General features: G+C 41.5%; 1 protein-coding gene across 2 annotated transcripts; it reads right to left on the bottom strand.

Moving 5' to 3' along the window:
* Positions 1-4886: 4886 nt before the first annotated feature.
* Positions 4887-10094, bottom strand: litafd (LITAF domain containing). 2 transcript variants are annotated; one of them, XM_026165647.1, is made up of 5 exons: positions 9996-10094; positions 6510-6559; positions 6320-6409; positions 6024-6225; positions 4887-5768 (listed from the first exon to the last, which is right to left on the bottom strand). In XM_026165647.1, the coding sequence occupies exons 2-5, from the start codon at positions 6553-6555 to the stop codon at positions 5651-5653; spliced, it is 456 nt and encodes a 151-aa protein (XP_026021432.1). In that variant the 5' UTR covers positions 6556-6559; positions 9996-10094; the 3' UTR covers positions 4887-5650. The 2 variants fall into 2 exon arrangements, with proteins under 2 accessions (XP_026021432.1, XP_026021433.1); XM_026165648.1 differs by having other exon boundaries at positions 6320-6406; positions 9996-10091.
* Positions 10095-13540: the final 3446 nt, after the last annotated feature.

Raw genomic sequence — 13540 nt, forward strand, 5'->3', positions numbered from 1 at the left:
ATAAGTCCTGTTTGCACATAATACTTGTCCTTAGTTTAGTTCTGTATGATATAAAATGTCAGTCCCAGTCTAAGAAGTTCAAATTCCTATGAATGTGTGCCACAGGATCCCAGAAAGAGAACAATTCTGTCCCAAAAATGGCATAGCTAGCCAAAGACAGGTGAGACACTCAGACAGTTGTCGTTAGATTTTTATTGATAAAGGTGCTTGAACCTGTTGGATGCTTCAGGCTAATGAAAGAAAAACAGTTTAGTTTGCATGTTTCTGTGCTGTTTATCATTATTAGTCTTTGAAATGCTGGACTAAGTGTCAGTATTATGGATTTTTGTCCTTCTCCATCTCTCCACACAATCTACTGTATCAGTTGCCTGTAAACAACATCCCATCGGCAAAAACAGCAGCTGTTCTTCCAGCTCCTCCACCCCACAGCTGCGCTCCAAAGTAAGTTTCTCTGCTGCGTTTTCTCACTGATCTGCAGGTATCTGTCATTTATCTGCAGATGTGTGTGTGAATTATTAAAATCAGCCTCCTTTAATGATGTCGCCTTACATTCAGTTTCACAGCGTTACTCACGTTTTTAAAGTACTTTCCTCACAGTTGTACACGGTGGTAACACATGCTCTCACTCTGGGTTTTATTCCTGTTGAAGCAGCAAGCATCAAACCAAACAGGGTACAGACCAGGCTTACATTAAGAAGCCCCCAAATGCCTTCATGCTGTACCTTAAAGAGCAGAGGCCAAAGGTCAAAGCAGAGCTAAATATCAGTAACAGTGCAGCTGTGAATGCAGCTGTGGGAGAGAGAGTAAGTGTGTAACTCTGAATATATTTATGCATCTCTTAATGTTCTGTGCTCTTGTTTGTGCATGTGTACCAGCTGTCCTGTAGTTATTTGTAGTAGCAGTGTTTCTGTGTATTTATACGAGCTGACAGTGTGTTCTTGTGATCTTCTATTCACAGTGGAAGTCGCTCTCAAAGAAGGAGCAGAAAATATATTTTGACGAGGCTGAAACACAAAGATGTCATCACGCCACAGAACATCCGAATTGGTCAACCAAAGAGAACTATGTATGTCCAAAGTGCCAACATACAGTTCATGCATGTGCCTTTCACTGCACTGAATGATGAAACAGTCACTGCAGAGAGTTTGTATCAGCTCAGGAAAATTCTGATGTGTTTGTTTTTAGGGCAAAAAGAGGAAGAGAGTCAGAGATCGCAACTGCAGCAAAGGTGAGAGAATATTTCGGGGGAAAAAGTCAAAAATCTATTAAAAAAGAACCATTGTGTTTTTGTTTGTGTCTTCTGAACCTTAAGAGGACGCTCAGCAGGCCAAAAAACCTTGTATGAGACCAAGTCAAACAGAGCCATCTTCTAATTCAGCGATGAAGGAACCACATCAGCTGGATAGAGTCTGGGTGTGCCAGCCACAGACACAGCCAGGTGTTAACACCCTAATCAATCAGAACACAGTACTGGTGCAAATGCCAAACACACTGAACCCGGTCAGTGTGCCTTTGTGAAAATGTATTAGTCCCTCCTATAATAAAGTGAATTATTGTTTGCAAGATGATTTGTTCCACAATGGATTGTGTTGCTGCACGGACGTTTTAGAGTGGAACACAAGTAAGTCGGGGTTGGGCCAGATTGTTAGGCTGTATGTTATTGTTGTACATGGCAGAGGGTCAATCTGAGTGGCATGACTTCTTAATAAACCTTACTACCCCGTTGGGTAGGAAATAGATATTCTGGAGTCAGTCGTGAATGAGACCAGAATATAACACCTCCTGCCTCTCACCCGGAGTCCCCTCCATTCACACCACTGATCTCCTCTACCGCACCAAGTTCCTCAAACAGAATCACCCTGAGCCCGTCTCCTTCCCCACACAGTCTCAGCATCACTCCTCTCAGTGGGAAATTCCCTAGACTGGTCCTCAAGAAAATCAAACCAACCCTCATGGATTCATTTCCATCATAGGCCTCCTCTGCTCCAATCATTCCACTCCAGACCGAGGCCTCCTCATTTTGTTAATGCAACACACGTGCATTAACAAAATAAAGGCACCGGGGCAGAGATGAAAGTCACTACTGAGCCTTTTAGGCGTCCTTCTGTTTTTATGTTTCTGTTTTTATGTGTCTTTATTATTTACATGTGTTTTTGCTGCTTTGACATATTAAAATGTAATCTGTAAAACTGTCCACTGAAATGTTACCTTAATGTCATTAAAGATTCTCTGTATTTAACATTAAAAAGTATGTTAGATTATGTACTGATAGAAATTCACAGTCTCCAGATTTGTCCAGAGTGCAGCAGACTGATCTACTCATTACGTTGAAAGCATACCTCTGATTGATCTCCCATTATGAGACTCTACTGTTTGCTGGCTGTTCCTGTAGTAAGGATATAAACTATAAACACAACTTTTAATGGTAGAGCCTCTTATATACAACTACTTCAGCCGTTACAAAAATTGTTGTTAGGAAGACACTGATTTAACTTCACAGTAATTGGAAAGGCTTAAGTTTGCAGTGCTGTTGAACTGCTGAAGTAAGATATTTTCCTCAAGGCACTTACACCAGTCACCCATTAACAATGAAACTATGGATGGGTGACATTTCTAAAATTGATAAACTTGTTCAAATACAATGTTAAAATGCTGGAACATAACAAACGAGCTCATAGCATTGAGACAGGGTCCAAACATTAAAGTTATAAACTGATCCCCATGTCACGGAGTGAAATAAGGATTTGATGCACTTCAACCCAACCAGAATTCTGGCTGCCACAGATGTGTTTTGTGCCTGTGGTTTTATTTATATATAAATATATACGGTGGCCCCTAGAGACAAAGCACGTACAAACTCCAAAGCACATACAAACTGTATCCCAATTGGGTCTGCAGCCTTAAAAGCTGCATTTTAAGGCCGATTACGATTATTACGTAATCGTTACGATTATTTATTTCGGTGTTCTTTTTCCCCCTGAGATGTCATACACTTTGGATTCTAGCCAATCATTTTACCTTTGCAAGCGTAGTAGGCGGGCCCAGGTACGTACTTTCTTTTAGAGCAGAGCTACAGATTAAAAATGCCCAAGGCGAAGCGGTCAAAAGTCTGGCTGTACTTCACAGCAAAAGATGCAAACTCTGCAACAAGTTCTTTAAGGTGATACTGTGCAAATGAGGTAACACCTCGAATCTGATAAAATGCCTGGCGACACATAGCGGGGGGTTTTAAGCCGAGAAATGCACCGTATTTGATAGCTTGCTGCAAGACCGAGCACATCTTCTGCGGGTGTGGTGCCTGTTATCGGAACCGGAGTTAGCAACATCCCCCAAGAACCCGAAGAGGAGAGTCAGTGTAGCAGAAATGATGACGGATGATGATGGCAGCAGCAGCCGTTCTTCTCTGGGTGAGTCGCTTAATGTTGTTCGTGTGTAATTTACGTTGAGTAGGCTAACCACGTGATTAAATTAATGCATGTAAGGTGAACTAGCAAACACCATCATAAGCACCGGTTCAAGCACCGGCACCGTTTCAAAAGTACCGGTTTGGTACTGTGGGATTATAATATTATTTTATGCCATGTTAGACCCCTAATTAAAGATTGTGAATTATTATGTAGTTTTAGTTTGCATTATTCTCCTGAATTAGAAGAAGGTGATAACTATTGCATTTGTTAAACTGATTTGCATTACATTAGACTGCTGATTTATTGTGGATGAATGATATTGTTTTATGATGCATTATACTGCTGAGTTATAAGAAATACTGTTTGCAGAAAGTCATCGCCTTATTTGTCTGATTAGAAGAGAACAGAACATACTGGAGTTTTCTGCCCCATCTCAGCAGGAGCAGATAAACAGGGAGCCAAGGTCGTAGCTTAGGCGCCGTGTGAGAGAAAGAATGTGAATGTTTAGGCTTTTATGATAAGGTGGGGGCCACTAAAGGCTATAAGAGTTTGATCAATGCTCCACCATTTTGAGATCTGATACTGTCTGCGTACGGTGTCCATCTCCCACGCGTGTGATCATTAAAATCATTGTTTGACTCAACCCGGCCGGACCAGTGTTGTTATTGTGGTTTTTCCTCTTGTATCCATCCCCAATATTTGAATCCGTAACAGTACTGGTATCGGATAAAACTTAAACGATACCCATCCCAAGTCATGAGTGATATCAAGTCATTTTTGAAACAGAAAGAAGATTCCTGTTACAAGGTTGAAGCTGCAATCCGTTTTTCTGACTTTATACATTGTTTATTGATTCAGGTAAAGCGTGTCCTTTTTTAGAGAGATCTGACCAAGAGAGCAGGAGACATGGTAGAAAATAAATCATAATAGAATTTTTTAAAAGGATTGACTATAATGTAGAACACAAGAGTAGGTAAAATCACGCAGTTATAAGTTGCAAAACAGTTAATTTCTTTATGTTATCTGTACTTACTTATTGGTAACTACAGTTCTGCTCCACCCCAGCAACCACATCCTAGTTTTAACAGGTAACAAAGCCGTTTCTACTGCGTTTATACAGTAGAATGACTGTGTCGATTGCTTTGAAGTGTCTTTGGTCTGGTTTTCAGCTGCTCTGTGTCAACACTAAAAAGAAAAGATTGTATGTCTGTCCTAAACAGGAAAGGGATTTATGTAAGTGTGTGGGACTAATGTTTTCATTGTTAACTGTTAACTGCGTGACAGTGCATTTCAGGGCATGTTACGAAGTAATGCAAAAGTAATAAAACAAGCACAGTAACAAATGACTTTCTCTGGCAGTATCATACTGCATTATGTTCAAGATGGGCAATGAGTAAATGCATTACTTTTTTTGAGTACTCCATCAATGTAGATGTGACATTTCTAGAGAGAAGAAGAACCAACACAAACACAGCAGAGTTCTGTAATATCTGTTTTTATTAGAGAAATAATGTTATCATAGAGCTAATAGTAGTAAATAATAGAGCAATAGAGCATGCTCATCCTCCAGGGGTGGGGGGGTTTACTTTTGCATTGTAATTTGCAATATAATGAATGAATACATTCAAATAGTCTGAACAAAAGGCTTAACTATATTTACAGCACTCCAATATAACAAACTGTAAGCTTGTTTTTGCCTTGCCTGAGTGACACATATGCAAATATGACATTAACCCAGTATGCTTTGTGTATCAGTTTACTGAGCAATGACTCATGAAACTGGAGATGAGCAAATATATTTATTTCTGCACCCTTTTATCGTTCAATGTGTAATTTACTGCCGCTGTGATTTATTCAGAAATTGTGCAATCCCATTATGCATAAAACATGCAATATATTTTATGTACAAACCTTCATTTTAACATTACGCATCCAAAATTTTCTGAGTATAATGATAACAGTTTCAAAGTGCATGGGGTGTTCTGTAACTTGCCAGAGCAAAAAAAAAAAACAAACAAAAGCTCGGACAACACAATCTCTCCCAGTCTGTTTCCTAATAATCTGATAGAAGTCATTCATGTTTGGCTTTGTCATCCATAGAAACAAGCTGCATTTACCCCTGTCACCTTTCTCTGCCAGTTTGAGAAAATGCCATTTTTTTTACCGGTTGACCATAAGACACAGACAAAGGTAACAGGAGGCTATTTCTTATTTCTACGGGGCCATATCAGCCCTGGTGCTCATCATTTACAGCATTTCCTCTTCTCAACGTGCAGCACTCTGTTGCAGCGTGGGCAGGTGTGGTAAGCATCCTTGAATCTCTTCATGAAGAACGGAATCAGGCAGCAGCAAAGGACTAACCTGCAACACACACACACAGAAGGTTAGAGTCGTGCTATCATACAGCAGATGAGATCATTCTTTATTACATTTTTACATGCATATACAGACATGAAAAGAAAGAACGTTTCCACTTCATCCTTTGAAGTGTGCTGTATGCAGTGTATTTACAATAGATAAAATTGATAAAAATCAAGTAACAGAGTTGAACAAAGAAGATCTGTGTTCAAAAGCCTTGGGGCGCTAAAAAGAAGCTAACTGATTAAAACCACTCACCCACAGCAAATGAAGAGTAAACACATGAGCCAGGCGTACGTTCCTGCCTTGTAGGTGACATTGGTCATAACCTGTTGCTGGCAGGAAGCGCAGGTCGTCATGCCGGACTCAGTCCCCAGTCCCATGTCGTAGCTTACAAACTTTTTTTTGCCTTCTCCAGAGTCCAAACCTTGACCTGCGCCTCCCCCTCCGCCGGTGTACACTGAGAGAAGACAGGAAACACGCAAAACAATGAACAACAGTATGTTTACCTTAAATCTTCTAAAAAGTGTGAGACTCAGGTGTGAGAAGAATACCTGGCGTGACAGATTGCTGTGTCTGCGTGGAGGGTGGGGTGAAAGGAGTGTGGGGGTGGTAAACTCTCACGCCATCACCTTGACTTTCTACTGGACCATATGAAGAGGAAAAGGCAAAGAATCAAGCTGGTGAGGAGATGACGATAATGATCATGAATATTGACTGAGCATGTGTGAGCTGTGGGCTTACCCGGTATGATGTAGGGAGGGGGTTCCTTTTTTCCGTCTGCACTCATTTTGCTGCAAAGAAACAAAAAGGACTGTAATGAAGGGTGCGGTCAGGGCCAAATACCTGAGATCTCTCCTGTGATTCTGCTTTCCCTTTTTCTTTCCAATGCTCAAGACAAATGCAATGCTGCTTTGTGCCACCAGAGGGAACCAAAGCCTTGGCGATTGAACTGAAACATTGCCGGTTCGGTCACCATGAAAATGTCTCTCATTCCTGTCTGACACATATCTAGCCCTTCATTGTAGGGACCTTTCATGTGAGCAGCTTTTGGGAAACGCCTAGGAGCGTCTGAGTGCCAGTTGGACTGTTTCAGGTGTGGCTGCTCACAGAAACTTCTTTCTGACCTCCTTCTAAAAGAAAATCCTTGGAATTGCATTAGTGCTTTGTTTTCCCATTTCATGTATAATATCAGGCTACCAGAGAAATTACATTACTGACTTAAATGCAACATAAACCCAAAGATATTTGTTGAATTAATTAATGTTTCATTCGTTTGTACGGCTGAAATGTTACTCGTAAGGCATTTCGTGTGCACAGCTTTCTATATGTACTTGATAAAAGTATATGTATCATATGTGACAATCTTATATATGTAGTAGCAGTAGGAAATAAATAACAGTGGAATCTACTGCTTGGATAATTTGATTGTATACTCTGAGATGATACTGAAATTCAGACTTTAATACTTTAAAAACAGATGTTGAGACTAACAAACTTTGAGTGAAGTCTTTCTAATTATATTATAACAAAACGCTTCCACGTGTGAAGCAGGTGCCATCCCCCAAGGTACATGCCAAAAGGTAAAGAAATCCAACGCTGGCTCTGATATTTAAAGTATTAGATTGTATGAGTTACATGGATGCTGTGTGCCAGGTGTAACACAACCTTATTGTGATTATTTATATATTTCATGAGCGTGTAGAGCACGTGCGACATAATCATCTCCGATACACACTGCTGGTATCCAAAAAGTGCTCCTGGTGTCTCCGACCAGTGACCAGTGTCGGCTGCGATGATAAGACGAGCCAGAGGAAGTGGAGATAAATGATAAGATAAGCTAAGAGAATGTGAACATAGATTGAGTAAAAGTCAAAATCAGAGCTGAAATATCTGCCAAAAAGCATCACTGTCCAATCAGTCGTTATATCAATATCAATCTAAAGCTCAGAGATAGGATGTGAAAAATCATTTGATGTTACATCATTTAAACATAATCTGTATTCTTATGATAGAAGGCACAAATGTGATGCCGCATGGCTCACAGTATAAAAAATGTCTGTTTGTTTCCGGTGTTATCTGGACACCTCTCCCTCTGGAAGAGCATGCTGTAATTTAAATGTGTCCATATACAGCTGCCAGACGTATTTTATAGATTTGGATGTTTGCCTGTAAAATTTAATCCACTCTACAGAGTCATTCCCAAACTGAACACATTCATTTATTCACTCTATTACATCCTCACTGTGCTTCTGAAGCTCCAGCAGTGTGAGAAAGGCCCTTTGACAGTCAGAAGTCATGTGACTGGTTTGATGGAGGATCACAGAGCTTAAAGTATACTCGCGCGTTCCTCTCTGCGTTCAGCTTGTTTCCTTTTGTCTCACTTTTCTCGTTTCTCTCTTTCCACACAGACATGCACAATAACTGGGCGCTACCTTGATCAACCATTCATTCTCTGAATGGTTTTCTGTTTCTCTTACACAAACAGCCTTGTTTCCCTCACTACATTTGCAGCACACTAGCCTAACCTTAACCAAGATACGTCACCCTAAAATGTATTATTTACATTATTGGGTCTTGCTTAATGTCTCCACCTGCTACACCAGCCTAGGTAAGTCCGATTCAGAACAGAAGCTGATCGACCGCTTTATCGTTGTGTCACACATAGACATTGAGAACTTGTATACACCCATATGATGGCGCAGGAATGCGACTGAGCTGCATGCTTCCCTCTGGGTGTGCCAGCCAAAACTGTTACAACACCCTCTGAATTTGGTCGTGAGAGAGCAGGATTTTTATTGTGGTTTTTTTTTTTGCAGAAATACAATATGTTTGATGACTGTTAACAAGGAGCAGTAACGTTATCTAATGTGCTGCTTTTTCTCTTGCTGGATCTCTGTGCTCGGAATAGCTGGTGGCACATTAATTGGATAAAGTTCTTCCCAGAAGCTTCCCAGAGTTCTTTCGCTTCACATAAGGACCATTTAGCATGGGATGTACGTATGCTTTTGGGGGGGAAAGGAAATTCATGGAAATTAAGCAGGTAGGTTTTAGGTAAATATGCAGTGCAGTCTTGGGCTTATGATGAGTTCAGTGAAACTGAATGAGATGCAGAGTAGAACTTTTTGTTACATATGAGTTAACACCCTGCTGTAGGCGTGGCTTCACCGAGACTCTGGTGCTGGTCAAACCTGTGTCTCCATGTGAGAGAGGGAGGGAACTTTGTTTTTCATTTTTTTCCATGATGCATTTCAGTATTCAGCTGATGAATCAGTGGGCAGTTTAAATCTGGAAATTCCCTGATTAAACAATCATCACATTCTCTGACCTTGATTTTCAGTTCACCTTTGATAATCAGCCAAAACAATCACAGAAATCCCCTAAAAGCAATTTGAAAATGAAATACTTGGATACAGAACAAATGTATATATTTATTTACAACAACATGAAGGAACTTTTTCACTATGTGCACATGCATGTCCTTTCACTGCATTCAAAATGCAATCTTTTACATTGTTTACATGTCAGCCATAGCAACTGCTGCAAAGACCGTCCTCACTCTCACTCTGGATCAGTTACTTATGATGGTTTTTCAAGACCCAGCTGAAGTACGTCAAGAAATCTAAAACGTAACACCTGAAATTTTACCCATGAAGATGATTTGAATCCTACACCAGGCCCCGTCTCTGTCAAATGCGCTAAGTTATAGTCTAATTCAATGTCCCTGCAGGTCCAGAATGTAAGTCAGTCAGACAGTAATGTTCATGGTAAATCCTGAATTAAAGCGTTTAGAGTGAACCCTTTTTTTGTAAAGGTGCAGTGTAACACACCTTTATAGCTGCATTATGCTGCACAACCTCAGTCTTTGAAGTAACAACATAAAAGTCAAGAAAACGTTGGCAGATTAGCAGAAACATGCGCATAAATAAAAATCAATATTGGCTCCTGTGTATTTCTGTTCCCTTGTGTGATTTATGCAATGTTTGAATTTTAATCATGTGATATTTGATTTCCAATTGGTCTCTTTTGTGCGATATAACTCACTTTAAATTCACTTGTCAGAAAATCCCAAACCTGGCTTTCTTATTCTTGTCGTGTCCTTTTATGTCTTCAGTTTTCAATTCTTTGAATCCTTCCCATTAAAATAACCAAACCCGATTCTCCACTCCGTCAGCCTGAACACAGTTCGTTGTTCTCTTCCTATAACACACAAACGTCTGGCAGACTTACCTTGGCTGGGTTGTTGTCAAAATGCAGAGATGAGCTTGTTGCTGATGCAGAGTCCAGACAGATTCTGGTTAAGATCTCCACCTGTCCCTCTACCTGTAGGTGAACCTCTCCCAACACACCCAAAGCTCCACCTCCACCATTTTAACCACGAACATGCTGTGGTGATGAGTCACTCCATGGTTTTGATTGTAGCTTTCAAAGGCTGAACCGGTCGTCATCTTTGAAATGTTCTTTGTTTCTGTGAGATTATTGAGGGTGTGTGTGTGTGTGTTACTTTAGTCAGAATAACCTGTTTCCCTGTAAGGCAGACTGAGCTGTAGAATTGTTTTTGTCCTGGAATTTGATCTGTTGGCCATCAACAAACTCTAAGTGACACATATTACAAGAATTTAGAGAATGCTAAAAAACACAGAAAAGTTGAAGATGAGGATCAAAAGAAACCTTAAGAGGTTTAACAGACTTTATTTCATCAATCAATAACACTGAATCGGTTATTATCTGACAGCCAAAAAGACTCATAGGGTTGGCTGGAGCCCCTTCGCTCTCATGGAGCAAGAGGCAGGGTTCTTATGCTGGACTAACGTTTTAATTCAGCTTTTTATCTCATGTGCCTTTTATCATTCATTCACACTGATGGGTGTATAGAAGGCAATTCCAGGCTCTTGTCCAAGGATATTTTAACATACAGACTCAAACAGTCTTACACCAGTGACCTCCCCTTGGTACTCACTCTGCATCCAGGAGGATTGTGACCATAAAGAAATCTAACCAGGCCTGAGGCTGTAGTAAGGAGCATTTCTAGGAGTCTTTTGAAAGGACCAGTCAGTAGGCCTAACAGGAAATAAAAAAAATAAAATGCCTGTAAAAGCAGAAGATTTGGTTGATTTGGTTGGTTGAGCCGCGCATGACCGGCCGCGTCCTCAAGTCATGCGCGGCTCAGCTGGCTGGAGTGTTCACACACATCTTCAACCTTTCCCTCTCTCTGTCTGTAGTCCCAGCCTGCTTCAAAATGGCCACCGTCGTCCCTGTACCCAAATCCTCCACCATCTCCTCATTGAACGACTGGCGACCTGTAGCCCTGACCCCCATCGTAAGCAAATGCTTCGAGAAGCTGGTCAGGGACTTCATCTGCTCTGCACTACCCGACTCACTGGACCCTCTACAGTTCGCATACCGCCACAACAGGTCCACTGATGATGCCATAGCCCTGACACTACACACTGCCCTGTCACACCTGGAGAAGAGAGACACGTATGTGAGAATGCTGTTTGTAGATTACAGCTCAGCATTCAATACCATCGTTCCCTCGAAGCTGGACAGGAAACTGCAGGATCTAGGACTGAGCAGCTCCCTCTGCAGCTGGATCCTTAGCTTCCTGTCTGACAGACGCCAAGTGGTCAGACTGGGCAGCATCACCTCATCCCCCATCACACTGAACACTGGTGCTCCACAGGGGTGTGTACTGAGCCCTCTCCTGTACTCACTCTACACCTACGACTGCACGGCCACTAACAACTCCAACATCATTGTGAAGTTTGCGGACGACACTACAGTGGTGGGTCTTATCACCAACAGTGATGAGACGGCTTACAGGGAGGAGGTCAGTGCCCTGACCCACTGGTGTCAAGACAACCATCTCACCCTCAACATCGCAAAGACAAAGGAGTTGATAGTGGACTTCCGGAGGTGCAGAGAAGTACACACCCCCATCACCATCAACGGCGCTGCTGTGGAGAGAGTGAGCAGCTTCTGGTTCCTTGGTGTACACCTGGCTGAGGATCTTACGTGGTCAGTACACACAAACAAAACAGTGAAGAAGGCGCAGCAGCGCCTCTTCTTTCTCAGGAGACTGAAAAGATTCGGCATGAGCCCCCGCATCCTCAGGACCTTCTATCACTGTGCCATTGAGAGCATCCTCACTGGATGCATCACCACCTGGTATGGCAACAGCACCGCCTACAACCGCAAAGCTCTCCAGCGAGTAGTGCGGTGCTCTGAACGGATAATTGGAGGTGAGCTTCCCTCCCTCCAAGACATCTACAGGGAGCGCTGCCTGAGGAAAGCGGGGAGGATCATCAAGGACTCCAGTCACCCCAGCCATAAACTGTTCAGACTGCTTCCATCAGGAAGGAGGTTCCGCAGCATCTGGTCCCGTACCAGCAGACTGAGAGACAGCTTCTTCCATCAGGCCATCAGACTGCTGAACACGTCATAGACACCTCAGCTTCACTACTGGAACTTTAACATTATGCACTCCATACTGTACAGTAATGCCACTGTTTTGCACATGTCTCACTTTATTTATTTTATATATTCTATTCATTGTTTACTCTATTTAATTTGTAAAATATGTGTACACACACACACACACACACACACACACACACACACACACGTAGAAAAATATTTAGTATACACATCCAGAAATGCATATACTATTATATATTGTACATATATTTATTAGTTTCAGATGTAGCCATTCTTGTATTTTGCTTGTTTACATTATTGTATTTTGCACAACTCTGTTTCTTGTGAAGCTCGCACACAAGAATTTCACTCACATGTGCTGTACCAATGTACCTGCACATGTGATGTGACACTAAAAGTGATTTGATTTGATTTGATTTGATTTGAAGGATTCAGGTGTATGGGAACATGATATCACAATCTTCACAGGAGAAAGCAACCCAGCAAGTTCCCCAAAATTTCAGACTGTGCATTGCTCAGAGAAAAAGCCCTAGAGCTACTTATCAGACATGTTAAAAATGTTCCTGACAGTACATTTAGAAAGACTGAAAAAACTGAACAAGTATGACTTGTTTGGAAGAGTTCCCAGAAGAAAGCATCTGCTTTCTAAAAAGAACATGACAAACTATGAGGCACGGTGGTGGAGGTTAAAGATTACAGGACCTGGGCACCTTGCACTCATTGAGTCGACCATAAACTCCTCCGTATGCCAACTTACTCTAGAGTCAAATATGGGACCTTCTGTCCAACAGCTACAGGTTGGCTGAAACTGGTTCATGCCACAGGTCAGTGATCCCAAGCGCAGCAGCAAATCTACAACAGAATGGCTGAAAAACAAAAAAGTGTCAAGAAGTTGCAATTACCTGGTCAGCCCAGACCTCAACCCGACTGAAAAGCTGTGGGATAAACTGATAGTGACGTCACAGTAGATCATATGGTGTATAAATGAAGCTTGAGACTGGGAGACACTGGAACAAAGAGGATACAGTCTAGTTACTGTTGCAAATATGTTTAATGGTATTGAGTGGTAGAAGTTAAGTCACCTCAGACCCTGCTTTTATCCATGCACTTGGGCTGGAGGCCTCGGAGCTCGGTGAAAGTTTTGTAGTGATGTCAGTGTGATTGTGGTCTTGTTGGCTTACTAATTTGAGTAGATTCAGGTATTTCAAACAACAAAAAATATTCTTTAAATTAAAAGTTAAAAACAAATACACCAGTCTCAAATAAATACATTAAATACAAGGCTACAACTGTATGTAAATATGATCTGCTTTGATATTATCTTCCAACTCTTCGCA

Source organism: Astatotilapia calliptera, chromosome 4, assembly GCF_900246225.1.
Source record: "Astatotilapia calliptera chromosome 4, fAstCal1.2, whole genome shotgun sequence".
Classification (NCBI taxonomy): Eukaryota; Metazoa; Chordata; class Actinopteri; order Cichliformes; family Cichlidae; genus Astatotilapia; species Astatotilapia calliptera.